The 23586-nt window shown below is 39.5% G+C and overlaps 1 protein-coding gene across 1 annotated transcript in view; it reads right to left on the bottom strand.

Moving 5' to 3' along the window:
* sardh (sarcosine dehydrogenase) overlaps positions 1–23586 on the bottom strand; it is a 78924-nt gene that overhangs the window by 41375 nt on the left and 13963 nt on the right. The window contains exons 7-10 of the mRNA XM_088319670.1: positions 20528–20628; positions 11603–11707; positions 6349–6478; positions 4139–4225 (exon numbers count right to left, since the gene is read on the bottom strand). Coding sequence (XP_088175796.1) covers positions 4139–4225; positions 6349–6478; positions 11603–11707; positions 20528–20628 — 423 coding nt within the window. The remainder of the gene's footprint in view (positions 1–4138; positions 4226–6348; positions 6479–11602; positions 11708–20527; positions 20629–23586) is intronic.

A 23586-nucleotide genomic window follows, 5' to 3' on the forward strand; every position in this document is an offset into this window, starting at 1 on the left:
GCGTGGGTTTCTTCCGGGCACTCCGGTTTCCTCTCACATTCCAATACCATGTATGTCAGGTTAATTGGCCGGTCTAAATTGTCCTTAGGTGTCAATGAGCGAGTGAGTTGTCCCTCCCTGAGTGCCCTGCGACTGTCTGGCAACCAGTTCAGGGTGTCCCCTGCCCACTGCCCGAGGACAGCTGGGATTGGCTCCAGCACCCCCGCGACCCTAATGAGGATAAGCGGGCCAGATAATGGATGTTTTTTTCTTATAGGGACAATTCATTCGCGATACAAACTTGATCCAGGAAGTTATGTATGTAGAGGGGCCACTGTATACACTTTCATGCTTTTCCCCTTAGTGAACTAAAATCTGTGTAATTACAGCTACACTAATGACTTTTTTTAGAACCGACTCATTGTATACTCCATTAAACACAGGCAATTTTTAGTCCAGTGCTAAATATCACCTCGATGAAGGTACCGATTATCGCGATTATGGAAAAGAGGCCAACTCGGCGTCTCCAAAAGCAATTATCGGCCTGCAATCATCGGAACAAACAAACACAGTTCAGGCTTCTGACTGATGTTCTGACATTGGGGAATGAACGTTGCCTGGCAACGATTGCAAAAAAACAAAAGGAAGCACTCATAACAATCGCACAACTTCAGCCCGGCGGTCTCACTTGAGCCGAGTGAGCTGCTGGGTGTCGTGAACGTGTTTTGAGCGATAAGAGATGAAAGATGAGACAGTGGCGGGAATAGTGGGGTAGGTGGGAGGCTAGGGGGGCATCACAGGGCCAAGGATTTTCTAACAATACTTCAGCTTTTAGGGGACACTTGATGTTTTTCACAGGAGGCTCAAGACCCACTTTTTAACTTTTTAAAACTTAAATTTTAAACCCAAAGAAATTTGATCTCAAATAACATTTTTTCTTATTTATTTAGGTTCCAGAAATTTACATTTATCCAAATCATCTTATTTTGTCTTCAACAATAATCCCAAAGCACAAAGTAATCAGGTGTATGGAGAACCAATCCTGCAATATGTAGAAATAAATGTATGAATAAATAAATACCGACAAATATATGCCATATGAATAAATAAATCACATATTACTTTCGTAAATGACATTAATGCAAGTTTTCGACCTATTGGTTGATTGATGAGAGCACGGATTGTTCATCACTGATCAACCAATGGATGAAAAGCTCAGCCAGTTTGACCCACCCCCTCATTTGAATAACAATGTATTGCGACAAAATACACGACAAAATTCACAAGATACACGACAAAATACATGAGAAAATAAATACCGGAATAAATAAATGACAAAATGCCTAACTAAAGTATTATTATTTTATATATATTTATGTGTTGCGTAATCTATTTACGTCAATTCTTTTATATGGAAAGCAAACAAAATGGCTCGGCGCGCGGGGTTGATAGAAGATTGGATTTAGCTGCTTGGAGTGGTCAGTGGTCTGGAGCTGCAGTACACCATTTGGCTGCCACGGCAACCCCGATAAAAAACAAAAGTATTTGTTTTAAATAAAACAAATACCCGATAAAAAACAAAAGTATTTGTTTTTTATCGGGTTTGCCTTTATTCAAAACCTAGCTAAAGACACTTCCGTAGTTGCCTTAGGTACAACTATGTGAATGTTTCTAAATATCGAATGAGCTATTTTGGAGCCTATAAACATACAAACACACAAACAGTTAAGTTTTGGATTGGGAAGGGGAGAGAGGGAGGCAGAGGGGGAGATATAGAGTATATAGATATATAGAGTATTTTATATAGAGATAGATAGACAAAGAGAAAGAAAGATAGAGGGAGGGATAGCCCGAGGGAGAGAAGGATGGATATAGTAATAGAGAGCTAGAGACAGAGTATATCATTTTTTTTAGGATATATAGGTATTTCTTCATTTACACATTTCTAAATATGGCAGGATCGGTCTGTCATATAGGTAAGGTTGCCAGGAAAGACACAAAAGATAAAATCTTGACCAAGAAAAATAAAAAAAACTTGATGACTTTAACATTTACACCTCCTCGCTATGTACATTATGAGACACTTAGATGCTGACATTTCTTTATGCCTTAAGTGAGGGGTGAACTCTGTCAGGTCAGTTAATGGAAAGAAATGTTGGATCTGAGGTACTTGACATCCTTTTTCGCCTGAGAGCATCTAGATTTGATAGTGAGGAAGGTCAACGGCCATTAGTTACGTAACGTGTACTCTTTAGGATTCTGTTGGGTTTATTTTGTACCACGCAAGGGTTAAAAGGTGAATGATAAATTGAAGGATATTTTAAGAAAACTATTCTTTTAAATATAATTTAAGATAATGTTACAATATAAAGATCCATGTATAAACAATTAAATAACAACAACAAAGATAAACATTTTTGGAAATAAAAAAATATACATGAATTATTTAGGATTAAACAAGCTCAAAGAAATTTCTCAATGTTTTACTGCAGCCACTGTGTCAAACTCCACCAAAAGACTTTATAGTGCACGTATGTCAAAGTCATGGCCCATAATCCCGATTTGGTCCGCAAGAAGGTTTTCTATAGCCTCTGAAATCCTCGATTCGTTATCATATCGTGCAACCAGGAATCGTTGTGTATTTATTTTTACTGTGAGTTACTTGAATAGACGTTGACTTTTTATTTTATTATTTTAGAAATGTTTCAGTGCAATGATAAAAAGATGCCATCATTTTTGAGGAAGTACATTTACAAAAACAGAAACCTCCATCTAATCGTGGTCTCTGAATTTTAAGCGCTTCTTATAAGTCAACTCAAGTTTATTCGTATAGCCCTTAATCACAAGAAGTCTCAAAGGGCTGTACAGACTACAGACTATTATGACACCATACCCTGATCTAAGACCTACATGAGGGCAAGGAAATAAATCAATGTTTCTACTTATATTAAGAAAGAACAGTCTGAGTCATTAGACCACTAGATATCACTATGTTGTGTAGTGAAACTGAAGCAGAGTGCTACAGAGCCAAGGAAGAATGCAAACTACGGGGGCTCAAAGTGACCAAACTGCACCATTTTTCTTCTCACGTTTTTGGGGTACACGTAGATGCAGGATGGCAGACAGTTGTGTCAGCTCCTGCTGGGTGAGGCTTATGTAATGTAAGATAAACCCAAATTTTTCAACCTATGATGACAAATGCACGTTTATTTCATGTATATTTGCTTGTTACCAGTTTTAAAATCAATAGTTTTTTTACAGGTACAAAGTGAAATATTTGACTCAATGGCAATGTATTGTCCAACACAAACAAAAACCAGTGCCAAATGCAAAGCGTAGGAGCAGGTGCCAGAGAAAACATGGCGGAGACTGCTAATGAATTCCGCAATGTAAAAGGAATCCAAATTTCTTAAACCATGAATATTTATAGAAATTAACATTGGTATGATAGTTCATGTATTTTTTGCCTGTAATTCAAATCAATTTGTTTTAACAAAGATTTACCGCACTCCAAACTTTTTCGTCAGGCAGATCCGGCAGATGTTGTTCTGGTATCGCGGTTCGAGTTTTCGTCTCCACGCCGATCTCGAGTTGTGTGGTGAAAAGTCCGTCTCTTTTTAGAGAACCGGCTTTTTTGGCTCAACTCATTCAAGAGAGCCGGCTCTTAAACGGCTCACTTGCTTTGATGCATTATATTACGAATTATTATGTTGCATAAAGAAGTTAAGAAAAAAAGGAAGCATAAAAGGAGAAAATGAAAAAAAGACGGGTTTGTGGTTATCCCTTGAATCGGTATATTACCAAGAGTAATTTGATGCAGAAAATGAATTAATAATTTGATGATAAAAACTGAATGAATATATAGGTTTTTATTATATATTTGTCACCGATTTACAATTTCAACCACGATAACATAAAATTTTGGGGACCCATAGATCTCTGTTGGGACCCATAGATTTTTGAGCATGCGAGTCCCCGGGACTCCTCATTTTTCAGAGGTAAATGAAAACACTGCCTTCTGACCGTTTGACTTTGACACGCTCGTTTTAGTGTGTTGGACCACAAAATTGTAAGCTGATCGGGGAGCTCGTGATCAGAAAATCTAAACATGTTCAGAAAATCTGTACAGTAGAACAATTCGAATTGGGATATAACTTACCAGCACTGTTGAAGCCGCAGCCCAAAAAGAAACCTCTGACCTCGGGGGCTTCTCCCATCAGCGGCTTGTGGTCAGCTGTGAAGGATTCTATGAGAGAAACAAAATAATTTCAAGCACAACAAAACAAGCGCTGATTCATTCTAAAAAAAAACTACCCTGTAAAAAAAATAGATCTAAACCCATTGGCATATGATGTCATTTTTAGAATAAGTCTTTTCTTGATCATCAAATAAAATAAGAAAAATCACCCATAAAATGAGCCAAATTATCTTATCTCGTGATGGTAGATCACCTTGCTCCTTTTAAAGCCCCAGTGTGTAACATTTGAACACTAAATGGCACTGTATAGTGTAATAGGAACAAAAATCAGTGCCACAGAGTACAGCAGAACAGCAAGCTGCCAGACAAACATGGCGGTGACCTTAGGTAGGGATTCCATGATGCAAAAGAAATCCACATTTCTCGACCTTTTTAATAAAAATGACCATTGTTATGATGGTTCCCCCAAAGGCGAAGTAGTCCGCGGTGTATGCTGGGATTTATATACCGGTGTTTCATTTCCTAACCAATGTGTCAATCATCATTTGAATCAGTCACTATTGGCTAAAGTTATTCGGAGGTAAAGGGGGCGGATCCTTTTTATCATTTACAGGCTCGCATAGGCTAAAGGGGCGAAACAAAGCCTGCAATTGTCCGAAAAAGACGAATGTGAATCACACGTTGGGTTGCACTACGGCATAGAGAAAACATTTTTTACTATTCTGTATTTGTAAATATTTTACTCTCCTGGGTTTACTACACTCATGGTTGTAAGAAGACCATGGTTATGTATCATTATTGAAAGTGATGGCTGCAAGAGAACTTAGGTGAGCTATGCGGCTTTATATTTTCCCGGTATCTTGTTTTAGAACGATCTTGATGTTTCTGTGATGAGTCTGTTTTTAAACTAAATTCAATTCAAAGTGTTTATTGTCATATGCACAGTAAAGAACCCCGTTTCCCTGCACAATAAAATTCTTACTTTGCTGTCCACACAGTTGCCAGCAAAAAATAAAACTAAGAAATGATATTTGGAATGATGCATTTGAGTGATTGGTGACATTGTACAGACACTGTTTCCGTACATGTCTGAGACACGTATTTGCTTCTTTGCAAGCTTTCGGAATGTTAAGGGGTTAATAAGTTTGACTGACCTATCTGACTGTTTTGTCGACGTTCCCATTGTAGCGCCCTATAACCCGGTGCGCCTTATGGTGCGGAAAATACGGTATTTTTGCCTAGTATTTTAATCAACCACCTCGGTGGCAGGGTGCCTGCCCCAAGTCTGGGAGGTTGCCGGTTCAAGCCTCGCCTGGGTCATTCCTAAGACTTGGTTGGCATTGGGGGTTTGAATTGGGCTTTTTGAACCCTGCTTCTCGTACATAACAATGACATTATAACATCTCGCTGCTACGCTTTGCTATTGCATTAGACAGTGCCATTTAGTGGTCAAATGTTACACACAGAGAAAAATAGCTGTGACGTATCGACATTGGCTAACTTTTCCCTTTGTATTTAAATCATCTGATGAGATATCAACGTGGACACAAAAAACTACCATCTACAAATTATGTTAAATAATTTAAATTGTACTACTTATGATTATTATTATGCAAAGACAATACAATGATAAAGATGAATAAGAAATCTTAACATTATATTTAATAGAAGACACAATACATTATGAAATTTGAGAACAATGAAATATAATCGGCTGCACAGTAGTTGAGTGGTTAGCATGTCCATGGCACAGTTCTGTTCTCCCTGTGCTTGCGTGGGTTTCCTCCCACATGTCAGGTTAATTGGCCAGTTAAAATTGTCCCTACGTGGGAATGAGCGAGTGACTGGATGTCTGTCTCTGTGTGCCCTGCAACTGGCTGGGAACCAGTTCAGGGTGTCCCCTGCCCACTGCCTGAAGATAGCTGGGATGGTCTCTAGCACCCCAGCAACCCTACTGAGGATAAGCGGCGCAGATAATGGATGGGAAGTTCCTCTTCCAGAAATACATTTCAAACCGGTAGCCCTTTGTGGTAATCAGTAACAAAAAAATTTGCTCTCATGTTCAAAAAAGTATGTGACCCCTGTCCTAAATGAACCAATGATGTACTCTTGTAACACATTGATCTGATTTCTTAAAGTCTGAGTACATGTGTGTAAGAGAGTGTGTGTACCTGGTCCACAGACAGTGGATTTAATACCAGTCTGCTCCAGAACTGGAACTCTGTTGATAGCGCCCTCTATATGTTGCATGAATACATCCCAGTCCAAGTCAAACAGGCTGAAGGCAAACTTATCAGAGACCTATAAACAACAACAAAAACACACATTTTGTAATAGCTTACAAGTGTCAGAACATGACAGCATCATCAGCAATATAACATTGAAGCTCTTCCCATACCAAAAATTCTGGACTGGAGGGCACCTCATAGCTGCATTAGCAGGTTAAAGATCGAAACTCAATTTTGTCTTTGTACAAGCCTAAACGGATTTTGAGCTGCAAGCTTAAAGTTAGAGTGCTTGATTTGAGGTGTTAGATTTGATATATATATATAAAAATACGGGCAGCATGGCGGCGCAGTGGTTAGCGCATGTGCGGCACAGTTCTAAGGTCTTGGTAACCTCCTGTGTGGGTTCAAATCCAGCTACCGGACTTCCTGTGCGGAGTTTGTATGTTCTCCCCGTGCTTGTGTGGGTTTCCTTCGGGCACTTTCCAAAAACATGCATTTCAGGTGGATTGGCCGGTCCAAATTGTCCCTAGGTGTGAATGAGCAAGCGAGTTGTCTGTCCCTGTGTGCCCTGCAATTGGCTGGCAACCAGTTCAGGGTGTCCCCTGCCCACTGCCCGATAATTGCTGGGATGGGCTCCAGCACCCCCGCGACCCTACTGAGGATAAGCGCTGCAGCTAATGAGATGAGATGAGATAAATAAATACTTGTTATCCTATTAAGTATGTAATAACAATGCCCAACTGAATTTTAACAGCCCTAATACTTTTTTTTCCACAGCGCCTATATGCTTTTATCTTACTTTTTGGAGGGACATTCGGGGCAAACTCATTAACTAGGAGGAATGAGGGATGGGGAAGTGGTATGTTTTAGTTGCACAGTTTTTCTCTTCCCGATCACAAAGGCGAGCATGAGAATGAGGGCTGCATCACAAGCGCGTTTTTTTTGGGGGGGGAGGTTGCTACGCTAATGGAAAAAATTGCATTTGCTTGACATCGTTCCACGTGGATTAAAGGAAACTCACGCAACCTGAAATTGACTTCGATAATACGGAGAGAGAAGTGTAGCCTGCTTAAGTAGATAACTTCCACTGCTGTTCAATTTAGATGTATAGATTAAGGACTTGCTATAAGGGTACAAAAGTTAAAATATTGTGAGCATTTTGTAAATATTGAATTCAAGTAGTGCATCACGGCGGCACAGTTCTGAGGTCACGAGATCGAACCTCCAGTGTGGAGTTTGCATGTTCTCCCCGTGCTTGCTTGGGTTTCCTCCGGGCACTACGATTTCCTCCCACATTCTAAAAACATGCATGTTGGGTTAATTGGCCGTCCAAAATTGTCCCTAGGTGTGAATGAGCGAGTGAATTGTCTGTCCCTGTGTGCCCTGCGACTGGCTGGCAACCAGTTCAGGGTGTACCCTGCCCACTGCCCGAAGACAGCTGAGATGGGCTCCAGCACCCCTGCGACCAGGGTTGGGTAGGGTTACTTTAACTGGATTACTTTCAATTACTTTTGGATTACTCCAATACCAAATATGCTCATAAAAGACAAAAGAAACTAAATATGAATAAAATTACTAAATTTTGTGCAGGCTTGGGGATTAACGGAATACATGGAACGGCAAAAATGATGTTGGCAAGCTGTTTGGATTTATTTTCATTTTGTTTCTGTCGCATTTTATGTTAGTTTTGCCGGAGATCAAAGAGATCAAAGCCAGGAGAGAAAGCTTACCACGCGTTATGAGTCATCATTTTATTCATATTTAGTTTCTTTTGTCTTTTATTAGTATATTCAGTATTGGAGTAATCAAAAAGTAATTGAAAGTAATCCAGTTTAAGTAACCCTACCCAACCCTGCCCGCGACCCTACTGAGGATAAGCGGTGCAGATAATGGATGGATGAATTCAAGTACCTACTGCCAAACCTCCAGTTTTGCCCCAATTATGTATTAAAAATAATGTTGGAAATTTTTTTTATCTCTGAGACTTGTTTTTACACGTCATCACAGTGTTTTTATGCGTATGTGTATGCTCGCCATTTTCATAAGTATTGCTCAGCTATTTACGAGAAAAGATATTACAGGTTAGGTTTTTTTCTTTTTCTTTAAAGAACAAGCTGCATCATATTTAAAGCCGCAGTGTTTAAAATGTAGGAAAAACGCGGCGACTTGTAGTCCAAAAATTACAGTAGTTCCACAGCACCGACAAGCAAGAAATAGGTTAATTTGAATACCATTCGAACATTTACAAAATGTTTAAGGTCACAGAGACTGTGTTAGAACTACAGACGCCCTAACTAGACATTCCAATTTAGCAAAGTCCTCCACATCCCTCCTAAGACGCCAATCCTTCTTATTCTGCCCTATCCTCCCCTCGCTCACTCGCTCTCCGCTTTTGACTAATTCTCATCTCTTCTTTCTCCTCCGATCAAAGCCGCCGTGCAACAAGGAGAATAGATCAAGGGGGTGGCTTCGCCGTGTCTGAATCATGTCAGAGCTGCGGAGACGCAAAGTCACGGACGCGTGAATGATGTCGTCCGAGCGTTTGATCGAGTCGTTGCTGAAACTTGACAACAGGAGCAAGGTCGTTTGCACGTTACGTAGACTTGCATAAATGCAATAGACAATCAGGTAGCAGGAAAAGACTGAGTTTCTTAAGCCTACCTTAGAACTAGAACTGCAGAATGAATAACATACCGTACTTATCGGTGTACAGAGATCCATTGAATTTTGCGCTTAATGGGGACAAGAAACGACCACGAAAATTGAAATTTCACAAAAAAGTGTCGCAACTTTTTTATTTCTTTTTGGGCGGCCTTCATTACAGTGACTTACCAAATGAGCAAGAAAACCAATAGAAAACAGTTTGATTTTCAAGTTATACAGTATTTTGAATTAGTCAATGTTTTTTGGGGGCATGCCTTCATTAAAGGGACTTGCAGAGAGAGAGAGAGAAAGAGAGAGAGAGAGAGAGAGAGAGAAAGAAAGAACAAATTAAAACCCAGTACGTATTTTGAATTAGTCGATGTTCTAGGGTTTTTCTAGGTTCTCTTGATCAAAGCACTGTCAATTGGCATAGTGAGAGAGAGAGAAAGAGCGAAAGAGCAAGAACAAAAGGTTTGGTGGATGCATCGGGTCGGTGGTGTGACAAAGGTGCGGGACACAAAATTCTCTCAGCCAGATGCATTGGAACGCAGAGCAGGTGTCTGGTCACAGTACAGTATAAAAGACGCTATAGTAATAATTGGCTAATCGGCATCAGAGATTTAAAGTCAAGAGGTAAATCTGTAGTCTGTACAGCCCTTTGAAACTTCCTGTGTTGAAGGGCTATACATATAAACATGATATGACTTTACTTGAGAAAAGGTGCTGGACAATCGGCATGAATCTGAAACGTTCCTCCGTGGTGCAGGAATCATTCGTTGTCTTGTTTTTTATGTTATACCCAATCAGCTTGAATCTTGGCTGCTCAAAACATTTCCCAATGATGCAGGAAGCATCCGTTGTTTTTTCCTGTTCGATATTTTTTCTTTTTCTTTTTTTTTTCTTTTTTGCGAAGTAGACAACCAGAAATTTTGAAAGCGTGAAGAAGTGAGGGATCTCTGTAGATCATGTGTGCAATGATTGAGCCGTCAAAAAATATCTCTGAACACAATCGCAAAAATGGAATGCAATAGGATTTGAATTTGAATCCTAACCATTGGAGCCCCAGAGATGTAGATGACATGCAAAAAGGCATTAGGTTTTATATCATTATCACTATTTTTAGTCACAGTACCAGAGAATGGAGAAAACAGAAAGTCATCCTGAAAGATAAATAAACACACACAAGCACGAGGTAAACATCTCTTTGATTAATCGAACTTTAGGACATTAAATAAAAACATTGTTAATTTTATGTTCGTATTGTGTTCACAGTTAACGTTGTCGATAAATTATTTCAATCGTGGCCACACATATGTCACTTACAATACTTCAGGCATGGAAATGGGTCAGGGCTTAAAAGGGTTAGAAGAAAAATACCATATTATAAAATACCTTATTTATTTGTGTATCACGCGCATCCTTAATTTATAATTAAAACTCGGTATAAAATTTTGTTTGACCTTTTCTCAGTTCAAAATAAGTATTGAAAGTGACTAACGTTGTTGAATACATGTGGCCATGATTCAAATCATTTATTGACAACTATAAACACAATACCAACATAAAATTTTGAAAATATGCATTTCATGTCTTCAAAGTCCGATTCATCATAAGGTACATCAAAGAGTTTATTTACATCTTTCAAGACGACTCTGTTTTCTGCAGTCTCCAACATTTGTCTCTGGTACCATAAATAAAGGTAGCTTGATGAGATCACATCTAAAGAGCGTAACACACGAATAAGTACACATACCTGCGCAAAGTACGCAGATTCTAATAAAATGCATCACTTTACACGCCTGATTCACTCTGGGAATTCTCACAATAACCCAACTCCACACCTCAAAAAAGTTCACAATTTCTTTTTGACTTCAAAATAATGAATTTCTCCTAAAGGTGACACTTTAATGCCTGTAGAATAGAATACAAAAATAAGATAGATTTGTCCTTGTTACATGTCAAATGCACAAACATTATGATATTGAATCTACTGCCTTTTTATATGTCATCTATACGACTGGTGGTCCTGTCGTAAGGTTTAGGGGCTCTCATCGCTGCCACACCAGTTTGATCCCTGTTGCATCCAACCTCAATGTTTCAGGAGTAAAAAGGTTTATACTGGTTTCTAACCCAAATGAATACACGAGTGCACGTCACCTACAAATAAATATTGTATAAAATCAAAAGAATGAGCTGCCTGATTTGCTTACTGGTACTTAGATCAAAAACCATTAGTGTAAATAGTCTCCCCTAAGTTTTTTGCAATTCCAAAATATTGACAAAATTGCATGGGGTATGCTAAAAGGTAAGCTTTGTATCAAATATATTGCACATATAACATCACTGCTCAAAGATTACTCAATCCAAGTCACGTTTATTTGTATAGCCCATAATCATGAAATGTCTTAAATAACTGACCCTGATTACAATGACACCATCCCCTGATCTTAAACCAACATACTTGCAAGGAAAAAGTCAAGACCCCAGCACGAGGAAAACAAAACACAAAGATGATATCATCAAACAGATAACAGTAACACAACCGGAGGCTTACCTCATCCCAAAAGATCGGATTTTGTTCGTAGCCGCCCACTGACAGGGCGTCGCCTTGCAGACGCAGGTACACGGATGCGTCGTGGTCTCTCACATTCGGCATATTCTGCAAAAAAAGGATGAAATACATCAACAGTGCTTATCTGGATAGTGACTGTGATTGGCTTCACACTCGGTATCCCTGATGTTATCATGGGAATCACCTTCCTGGCTGCAGGAACCAGTGTCCCAGACTGCATTGCCAGTGTTATAGTTGCAAGGCAGGGTATGAAATCAGAAATAAAATAGTCGTCCCCATCTTTTCCTTTTCTCTCTGATAAAAAAAAAACAATTGTGGTTCCCCTGTGGGGATATGTGTACTGTACTGTCCCATTGACTTTGGGCAGTGGTCAGCCATTTAAGTATTCTTATCAAAACGATTAAAACAATTACGAAATCTTCACATTTTTCTCTGAGAATATAAGTACTGTACATACAATGAATGTGTTGATTCTTTCAGTTAACAATTTCACTTTTATAATAGATAAATCACAGATAGATGGATAGAGATAGAGATAGAGATAGAGATAGGGATAGAGATAGACATACAGTATAGAGACAGACAGAAAGACAGACAGACTCCTGAACGGCCCAAAAAAGACACACACAAAGAACATTTGTCATCTTCCCTAAAGACAATTTTCTCTTTTTGGGTGAGATTTATTTTTTATGCTGCTAGAAAAATTGTTTTAAAATAGTTGATAAGTGCTGTGGAATGCTCTACTCTCTGAGATTTGATCTGCAACCTCAGTAGAACGGTTTAAATCTAGGCTTAAAACACACTTATATTCTATAGCTATATGTTTCATGTTATGATATCTGTGTACATCCATTGCAGCCTGGTCACTTTGGAAGGGGGATTACCTCATGTGCGCTCCCTTCGCAAGGTTTCTTCATTTTCCTCATGTTGAGGTTTTTGACTTTTTCCTTGCCCTCATGTAGGTTTTAGATCAGCGAATGGTGTAATAATTGTCTGTAGTCTGTACAGCCCTGGGATTAGCAAATTGGGTAAATTGTGATTAAGGGCTATACAAGTAAAAATGACTTGACTATCTTAAAATAATGGCTTGATATGACAAGCTCTGCATTCATGTAGCGCTTTTCAAGTCACTGAAGACTTCCCAAAAATATTAAAATTGCATCAAGTGTTTTTCCACAGCGGTGGCAACTAGTCACCTTGCTGCGTCCTCATTGAAGTGCGGGAACAAAACAGCTAATAAAGTGCATCTTGTTGTGCCTTCCTGAATTGCTCTGCGAGGTGCCTTTACTCCTTTTATCAAGACCGTTTGGATGACAGTGCTGGGACACCAAAGCCGGATAAAAACTTAATCAAGCATGGAAAACGTGTACAAAAAAGCGCTGTGCTACTTTCTGCTTTTGCATGACTTATTTACGCAGACAATTTTGCTACACTGTATTTGAAGTACCGTATTTTCCGCACTATAAGGTGCACCTCAAAGCATTCAATTTTTTCCAAAGCTGACCATGCGCCTTATATATAGAACGATATTGAGTTGCTAGAGGTGTTAAGATGTGTTAGGAAAATACTAATGCTTTACCTCGGAGAAAATTATAAGACAGACAAAGACAAAAATCGGTTTTTTAATCTATTAATAAAGTCTGACCTATCTGACTGTTTTGTTGATGATCCCTTTAGCGCAGCACCATATAATGCTTAACGTATTGTAACTGTAGTGCCTTATAGTGCGTTGCGTCTTATGTACGGAAATATATGACAGAAGACTATTTTTGGGGGTAATCCAGTGCGCCTTACAGTGCAGAAAATACGGTATTTGTTCTCATTTTACTCAGGGCTGTTGCTAGCCATTTGGGTGCCCTAAGCACAAATGCTTTATGGTCACCTTATCAATCGAAAACTTTCAATGACGGTCTGACACTGAATGAAAGCACGCCTCCTAGTGACACGTTTTACTGTCTGCCCAACACTATCAACCACTATCTAAATTTGAGGGCTTTGTTTCAGAAAATTTGATTATGAAACTGTTTGGTCACCACAATCAAATTTGGTTTTGTACCCGGTATTTGTTTTGGTATTAAACGCGGTTGCGTTAAACTCGCATCTAATAGGCCAGTGCGCCAAATGAGCCATCAACAAAATTATTCTAACCAAGGAGAGTGCGCCCTTTAAAACAGTGCGCCAAACTGGTGTGGAAATTACATTACATTAACATTTAAAATCGGCACGCGACGCATGAGCGTCATCTCGTTTCTTCTTGTTTTTTGTTTTCTCTGTATTGGACTCGTTGCCGTTTCCAAGCCATGCTCACCAAATTGCGAACCGGGCATAGTCGGACATACCACTGGGAGCTGAGGGGGCACCGTGAGACTGGAGATAGGCACATTCACCCTTTTTGGGTTTATGTTGCTTTTGTACTGTTTAACCATAGAAGTGCATATTATTAATACTTTTAAACACTTTACACTTTTTTTTTCCACAACCCTGATTTCCTTTGGTGCCCTCCTGGGCACTTGATGCCCTACGCAGTGCGTGTTATGTGCGTTTGCGGGGCTACGTGCCTGATTTTACTATATTTTTTCAACTTTTACAAGGGTTATAGCAGTTTGAAGCTTCAATGTGTGAGAAAAGTTAAATATGAAACAGTAGTTAGCACATTCCCATAATACGCGAAAGGTCCCCGGTTCAAGACTGGGTGGAAACATATGTTGGCATAGAGAGGCATGGGCGCCAACAGGCTTTACTTGCCCAAGACACACCACAGAAAACAGTGCCCGTGTGGTTAAGGGACCAAACCAAAACAACATGAGCAAACTGATCTGCCAACAAACAAAAACTTTGTTTTCTTACTTTAATACATTTTAAATGTATTATTGCTGGGCAGCATGGCGGCGCAGTGGTTAGCGCGTGTGTGGCACATTTCTGATGTTATGAGATCGAACCTCCTGTGTGGAGTTTGCATGTTCTCCCCGTGCTTGCGTGGGTTTCCTACGGGCACTCCGGTTTCCTCCCACATTCCAAAAACATGCATGTCAGGTTAACTGGCCGGTCCGAATTGTCCCTAGGTGTGGACGAGCGAGTGAGTGGTCTGTCCAGTGTGTGCCCTGCGACTGACTGGCAACCAGTTTAGGGTATCCCCTGCCCACTACCCGAAGATAGCTGGGCTCCAGCACCCCTGCGACCCTACTGAGGATAAGCGGTGCAGATAATGTATGGATTGATGGATGTATTATTGCTGTGTGGAAATGCAAAATTGAAGCCGAAAAACTTGCATTGGAAAGAAAAAAAACGTCTTCTTATTTCATCACATTTTTTTTAACCAAATATTTACTTTTTAAATTTAGATTTCCTTTTTCAATACTTTAAAAAAAAAACAATCAAATGGATGCTGCTGTGTGGAGATACAAGAATTCAGGAAAAAAAAACTTTATTTTAATAGAATATTATTTTGCCCATTTTATTATATTTTAAAAGATGTAAAAAGGTAAAAATCCTTAAAAATTGAGTTTGTTTTCTTTTATGACATCATTCTTTTATTTTTTTAATGAATGGATGACCAGACTGCAATGTTGCATTACAAACAATAAAATACTAGTTTTGAGGGACCTGTAACGCCTAACAGAAGACAACAGGTCAAACGGGTGGTGGACAGGATTGGAATTGTTTTTTATAATGTTTATGGTTCTGCTACAATATCGCAAGCCGGTTATGTCTTGTAAACTGGGCAGAGAGCAGCCTAGGATATTTTGGGCTGTGTTTATTACTCTCTGTATGCTTTTCCTGTCCGCTGCTGTGCTTCCAGCATGCTTTCCAATGTGGCTTTATATAAGCACACCAGCAACTTATGCTCCAGGTTGTTCCTCATGAAGACCCTTGAAGTGAAATTGCTGCTAAGCCTTCCCCACCACAGCCCTGGTGTTGGCAGACCAGGAGAGTCCCTCAGGCTGAGGTTTTTGAGTTTTTCCTTGCCTTAATGTCGCTTTTAGATCAAGGGATGGTGTAATAATAGTCTGTAGTTTGCAATAGTATGTGGTCTGTGCAGCCCTTTGAGATTCCTTGTGATTAAAGGCAATACAAATAAACAGGACTCTACTGTGTGACATTGAAAGCATAGAGACAAAAACACTTTCATGCATAACAGTTTTTATTGTACTTAATTTTTAAATACTTTTTAATTGTTTTTTTCTTATTTTACTTTTTTAAATTTTTTATAATTTCTTATGGGGATGAAAGAATTTAAAGAAGAAACAATCTTTACTTGGAAGAAATGTCAAATTAAGTTAAAAAAATATATATATATAATAAATATTATATAAACCAAGAAAAAAACTATTACAATGATCCACCATGAGAGGAATAAATCGTTTTAACTTTTTCTTTAAGAGGACTTTTTGCATTGCAGTCATAACACTTCAATGAGAGTCTAACACCACAATGCAGATGAGTAACATCAACACCCACACTTTAAAATGGCCTTGCTCTCTTGCATCCATCAAGTTTTGTTGAACGCAAGTGAAATCATCTCAGCAACAACTGGGAAGTAGAAATCAAAAGCTACAGGAACAGGTAAAAAGCATGTTGCAGATATTTTAAATTGCCGGGGGAGATTTTTGTAATGAAAGAACACTTGCTTTTCAGAAAGAATTCATAAAACTTATTTCAAGCGGATAATGCCCTATTTGAGTTTTCCCTTGCCCGCATACTGGTTTAAGATCGGGGGATGGTGTGAATGTAATCCTGTGCAGTCCTTTGAGACAGCTTGTGATTAAGGGCTATACAAATAAATGTGACTTGACTATTAACTTGTCAAAACTTGTTTGTAGTATTAAAATGGTTCACTGCATATAAAGTCATGATTTATAACTTCTTCATTCATTTAACAGAATTAATTAACTTCATTATCTTCAAACTCCGGGCGGCACGGCAGCGCAGTGGTTAGCGCGTGTGCGGCACAGTTCTGAGGTCGTGAGATCAAAACCCCCTGTGTGGAGTTTGCATGTTCTCCCCGTGCTTGCGTGGGTTTCCTGCGAGCACTCCGGTTTCCTCCCACATTCCAAAAACATGCTCGTCAGGTTAATTGGCAAGTCCAAATTGTCCCTGGGAGCGAATGAGCGAATGAGTTGTCTGTCCCTGTGTGCTCTGCGATTGGCTGGAAACCAGTTCAGGGTGTCCCCTGCCCACTGCCCGAAGATAGCTGGGATGGACTCCAGCACCCCCGCGACCCTACTGAGGATCTTCAAACTCCTTGAATAACAAGGCTAAATATGTAATCTGTGTGTGTCTGTATGTGACTTTTAGGCTCGAATACTGCGAAACCGATTTTCATCGAACATTTACACAGTTGTACTTTAGGCCTCTGCAAGTGTTTTTAGCTAGGTTTTGTGTCAAGGCACACCCATTAACTCATTCAATGCCAGACATTTTTTTAAATGGGAAGAGCTGGTGGCAGCTAGTTTTTGCCATTTTGAAAGAAAAATTTGATTGAAAAATTGTAGTTCAGTAGCTATATAAGCATAGGTAGATAGATAGATAGATAGATAGATAGATAGATAGATAGATACTTTATTCATCCCCTAAGGGAAATTCACATTTCCAGCAGCATCCCTGAGCTGAGAACAATACAATAATAAAGCCAAAAGAATACAATATACAAATACCCAGTGTGACGTGCAAATGCCCACTTTAGCATGTTATATAGAGTAACTAAATAGTGCTACACAGAATACATAATGCAGTAAGATTCGGTAATATCCAATGTAGGTGGTGTGGTTTAATGTGGGCCTTTACTCTGCCGGGTGGAGTTAAAGAGCCTCATGGCATGAGGAAGAAAAGATCTCTTCAGTCTGTCCGTAGTACAAGACAGTGACAGCAGTCTGCCACTGAAACTGCTCTTCTGTCCGGAGATAATGCTGTGAAGCGGATGCGATGGATTGTCCATGATTGACCTCAGCTTTTTCAGTGCCTGTCTCTCAGCTACTGTTGTTAGGCTGTCCAGCTCTTTGCCCACAACAGAGCTCGCTTTCCTAGCCAGTTTATTGAGACGAGAGGCATCCTTCTTCTTGACGCTGCCTCCCCAACACGCTGCCGCATAGAAGAGGGCGCTTGCCACTACTGTCTCATAGAATATTTTCAGGAGCTTTTTGCAGATGTTGAAGGAGGCCAGCCTTCTGAGGAAGTAAAGTCGGCTTTGCCCTTTCCTACATAGAGCTTCTGTGTTGGCAGTCCAGTCCAGTTTGTTGTCCAGCTGCACACCCAGGTATTTGTAGGTCTGGACAAATTCTACACATTCTCCCTTGATGGTTACAGGAACCGGGTGAGTTCTGGTTCTCCTGAAGTCCACCACCATCTCTCTGGTCTTGGTGGTGTTTAGGTGCAGGTGGTTTGCGTCGCTCCATCGGACAAAGTCCGGTCATATCAAAGTTTCAACCCTCAGCTTTCATAGGAAAAATTGATGTTTTTACCTTTTACCATTGTTGAGTAAACAACAGTTTAACGTTGCTAAGTTTCTTGAAGATACTCGTTTCCAAGAAAACTATTGAGAAAAACGGATTTTGGTGAAAAGATGCATTTCAAGCAGAACTTTCACTTTGGTGCTGTTTATTATATAGGGCACTTTGCTTGCAAAATAACATTTTATTGCAAGAACAGTGAACTTGTGCATGAACCTTTCAGCCCGCGATGTTTTCATCCCCCGATGAAGGTATCACATGATTCGGATTGCCATGCCAATCGCAAACGTGCACGAAACATCATACTTCTCTGCACTGACGATGACGAAGGGACTTTGTCATCTTTCTTTTTAGAAAAAATAAAGCGTTGAAGCATAAAATGTCTCTACTTATATCGTTGCTTTTCTCACCACACTGCGCCTGCTCACCAAATGGGCCACCTCCACTCTGTTATACGGTGTCATAATGTGGATACACAAAGCAAAACTAGGCAGTAGGTGTGTTGACAACGATCTGATGAAAACCATTCCTGCCATCTAGTGGTAATTTATCATCCTGAATTCATTCACCGAGACTTAATACTGATTGGCAGCGCGAAAGCCTTTATCATTTTTTTTTAAAATAAAACAAAAATGCTTTTTAAATTTGTTTTACTTTATGGCACTCAAGGACAAAGCTTATGATAACTTACGTATAAGTTATGGCACTGAATGGAGTAAATACCAACAAAATTGATAAACATCCTATTTTGTGTAGTCTTTCTAAGACCAGTTGGTGGCCAAACTAGGTACCACAGCTCCCTACAACCAACCACTCCAAGCAGTCGAATCCTATCCTCTACTGGAACTAACACCTTGATTAATACAATTGTTAATCATGCACAGGTTTCAACAAACCACGCCCCCAACAACGTCACCCAATTAAAAAGCCCGACCAATATGCCCGTGTTCCTATATTTTAATTGGAAGCTACACAAACTCTTCCCGATACAGCAAGGAAAGCCGCATTCATCATTTCCCTTTAAACCGCGACAGGATTTACAACTGATAATATGACAGACGACAAAACAATGTGTTGTGATTCAAACTATAAACTGACGAGGAAAACACTTACAACCCTCATCAATCAAGTGAGCGTCGCCAGCAAATAATTCTTCCCGGGCGGAATGGAATTGCTTGAGGCGCCCCCTCTTGGTCATTAGAACAAAAGCCAGTTCCGGTGATTGAGCCTTTCTCTCCTTACATCCCACACTAGAGGTGTGTTTGTGTGCAACATGGAGCAGTAACGCTACTTAAGCACCTCTTAAACTAAAGAAAAGAGACAAATTTTGGCTTAGCAAAAGAGTCAGCCTCTAGAGGATGAGCACGGCTGCACATGCGCCCACTGGCTGCGAGCACATTCACTAATTTGATTCACATGACGGAATTAAGTTGTGCCACTTAAGATAGGCCTTGCACATACTCAGGCAGCCTAATACAATTACAACAAAGACACTAAACCCACACACAGAAGCAGCTGAGCTGTTTGCAAGCTTGAGTTTAAACTCAAGGGTCACAGTGCCCCCTGCTGGTTACATTGAATGGGACTCATCGTTTCCCAACCTTTTTTGAGCCAATGCATATTTTGTTTCATCCAAAAATCCAGAGGATGACGGTCCGTCAAAAATGTTTAAAAAATTATTCCTGGCAACAGTTACATGTCGTTTTAAAACTCAGTCAATGCCAGGCGTTTGAGCTGGTGCCAGCCATTTTGACTCATTTTTAAAAGCCTACAGAAAATTATTCCAACAAGCACGCATCACAAACAAACGTTGGGCGCACACTTCAAATCATAAATTAGATACATTTAATTATTCATGGATTTTTTTTTAGGAGAAGCGTCTTTTGATGGCATTGAGGCTACAAAATAACAGTTAGCTGCAACTAATAAAATAACAAAATACCTTGACGATATAATAAGTAATATGAACTCCATAGCCCCCGCAACCCTACTGAGGATAAGCGGTGCAGATAATGGATGGATGGAACTCCACAGCAACAATTATAAGTGTTTAATTTATCATACATGATATGAAGAGCGCTGCAAACCCCAGCATTTTCAATGAGTGCCTCGGTCCAATCTTTTCGCTTTAATGCATTTAACTACAACTCTTCCTTCAAACGTTTTTTCTCCGATTCTGGCACCCAGTTTAACATCGCACTAGCAGAAACGAAAGCTTAATTTTTTCAATGTTTCCACCAGCGCAGAGTATTGTTTTGCCTCCAGCTTCAACTGTGACGTCAGACATGACATGACGCATGCTATGAAAGGATCTATAGAAGAAAGCAAAAGTACTAAACAATGGCATACTTTATTTGCTCAGACGAAATTGGGCCATTTATTTCATCACCCTATACAAGGTCTCACGGCACAGTGTGCCCACCACACTGGTTGAAAAACACTGTCTAGACGGTTGACTGACCTGAATGCCTTCGATCCTTTCTGTTACCACGTATGCGTGATGCATGGCGATGAGGGGCACCTTCACTCCAGCCATTTGCCCTAACTTGGTGGCCCACACACCTGCAGCAGGTGCACAACACAGCAACATTCTTATATATAGAAGGTAAACCTCTAGTCTGCATATGAACAAGATTGAGGCTAATAACCAAAAAAACAATACAAACGCTGCCCTACTTATGAAAGGAACGATTGTTCGTAAGTTGAATTTGTTCATAAGTTGCTTCAGTTCTATATTTTTTATGAATGTATGTTTAAGGTTTATATAAGTATGTTTTAGGCTTGTATAAGTAACCTATATTGTGTTGTACTAAAAAATAAACATTTCATAAAAAGATAAAATAAAGTTTAACATACTTTTGGAAGATGGGCTTCAAGAGGTCCTCCTGCGTGGTAAAAAGTTGCCAAAACAAAGCGTTCCGACCATTTTCTCAACCGCATCAAGCTTTCTTATTCCACTTTCATTTCAAAAGAAATGGCTCTCCTCTTCTTTACGCCAACCATAGTGAATGGATGCACGACATATTAAACTATAAAAATGAAAAAGTTCTTAGCGCGCCGGATATTTTTTGTTATTCCGAAAAAAATGTTCATACCCACTGTCGATTGGTCGTAACTAGGGGAGCGTCTGTATTGATTCAAATAATAAGCAAAAATACATGAACAATCATATAAACATGCATTCTTCGAAATGCTTGTAGGTTGAAAATTTTCGCTTTTATTATACATATAATGAGCCTCACCTAAAGGGGGCTGACATAATTGTCTGCCATCTTGATGGTATGGGTACCCAAAAACCTCAAAAAGTCTGGGCAAAGAAATAAACTGCAAAAAAGATGTGATTTGGTCACTTTAAGTCTCTGTAGTTTGTATTCTTTGTATGCTTTTTAGCACTCCTCTTTGGTTACACTACATAACACAATTACATCTAGTAGTCAAATATTATACAGTTTCCTTTTTAAATGCAAACATATATGTTTTTTAATCTTAGACAAATACAATCAAAATCTTATATCTTAAATGTTTTGAAGATCATTTTGCAAATTGTTTTTCTAAACCACTCAATTTTTACTTGTTTGCTGAGCATTTTATTGTTTTCTTATTTTGAATTATTCTCATTTTCAAATCAGAAAGAATTGCTAATAAGCATAATACCGTATTTTCCGCACTATAAGGCGCACCTAAAAGTCTTAATTTTTTTCAAAAGCTGACCATGCGCCTTATAATACAGTGCACCTTATATATGGCTCAATATTAAATTCGCAAGGTCTCGCAACTTACGCAACAGCCGCCGACTCGATTTCCCCCCGAACGTGGAGTAGTCCGTGGTGTATGCTGGGATTTATATACCTGCGTTTCATTGGCTAACTAATGCGTCAATCATCATTTGAATCGATCGCTATTGGCTAAAGTTATTCGGAGCCTCGGATTGGCTAGAGGGCCGAAACAAACCCTGCAATTGGCCGAAAAAAATGTGTCAATCATCCGTTAAATAGATCGCTATTGGCTGAAGTTATTCAGAGCCTTGGATACGCTAGAGGGCCAAAACAAACCCTGCAATTGGCCGAAAAAGATGTGTCAATCATCCGTTAAATCGATCGCTATTGGCTGAAGTTATTCGGAGCCTCGGATATGCTAGAGGGCCAAAACAAACCCTGCAATTGGCCGAAAAAGATGTGTCAATCATCCGTTACATCGATCGCTATTGGCTGAAGTTATTCGGAGCCTCGGATACACTAGAGGGCCAAAACAAACCCTGCAATTGGCCGAAAAAGATGACTGAATAGCAAGCTTGCTAAAGTACGCCATAAAGAAACATGTTTCATTAGTCTGTATTTGTAAATATTTTACTCTCCTGGATTTACTACACCCACGGTTGTAAGAAGACCATGATTGCGTATCATTATTGAACGTGAGAACTTAGGTGAGTTATGCGGCTTTATATTTTCCCGGTATCTTGTTTTAGAACGATCTTGATGTTGCTGTGATGAGTTGAGTGAATTAAACTCAATTCCAAGTGTTTATTGTCATATGCACAGTAAAGTTGCGAGCGAAAAAGAAAATAGAAAGTAAGGAATGGTTGGCATTTCTTGAATTCCAAGACTTTAACCTTCCGAATGATATTTGAAATGACGCATTTAAGTGACATCGTACGGACACCGCATCCGCACGTGTCTACGACACGTATTTGCTTCTTTGTAAGCTTTGGGAATGTTAAGGGGGTAATCAGTTTGACTGAATCATCTGATTGTTTTGTCCACGTTCCCATTGTAGCGCCTTATAATCCGGTGCGCCTTATTTATTGAAGATATAGGACCAAAAACTATTTTTTGGGGGTGCGCCCTATAACCTGGTGCGCCCTATAGTGCGGAAAATACGGTACTTTATTTTGACTATGCAGTAATCCCGCGGTTTACTTTTCACAGCTTCGCTACTTCACGGATTTACAGCGAGCATTGTGTTCTGCCTTCTGATTGGATAGAACCTCTCTACGCATTTTATTATTTGATGGTAATGTAGTCAATGGAAATAAATGCATAAATGAATAAACATTGTTAAGGTAAAAGGGAAGCAACTTCTCCAGGGGTACAATTACTAGTACAGGACTGGTATCTATACAGATACCTCGTCTGATTTCCAGCACATTCCTTTCAGTAATGTTGAAAACAATAACAATAAGAACAATGATAACAACAATAATATTTTTTCATAAACATTAGTAGTAAGTTAGCTTATTTGTTCAATAGATGATAGATCACGAAACAAAGGATGCAACGGGAATCTGACCAGAGTAGCCGTGGTGAGAGCGCCAAATCCAAACCACAAGGCCACCAGTGATACAGATGATATATGAAAAGGCATTTGCTTTTATCTCATTATTACACTCTCTATATTCATGGTACCAGAGACGAATGTTGGAGAAGGAAGAAAACATAAAGTCGCCCTCAGAGATAAACGCAAAAGAGCACGACGAGGGAAACAACTATGGTTTTGAAGGACATTAAATAAAGGTATTGTAAA

Source organism: Urocampus carinirostris, chromosome 16 (genome assembly GCF_059441175.1).
Source record: "Urocampus carinirostris isolate Australia breed hairy pipefish chromosome 16, RoL_Ucar_1.0, whole genome shotgun sequence".
In the NCBI taxonomy this organism is placed as follows: Eukaryota; Metazoa; Chordata; class Actinopteri; order Syngnathiformes; family Syngnathidae; genus Urocampus; species Urocampus carinirostris.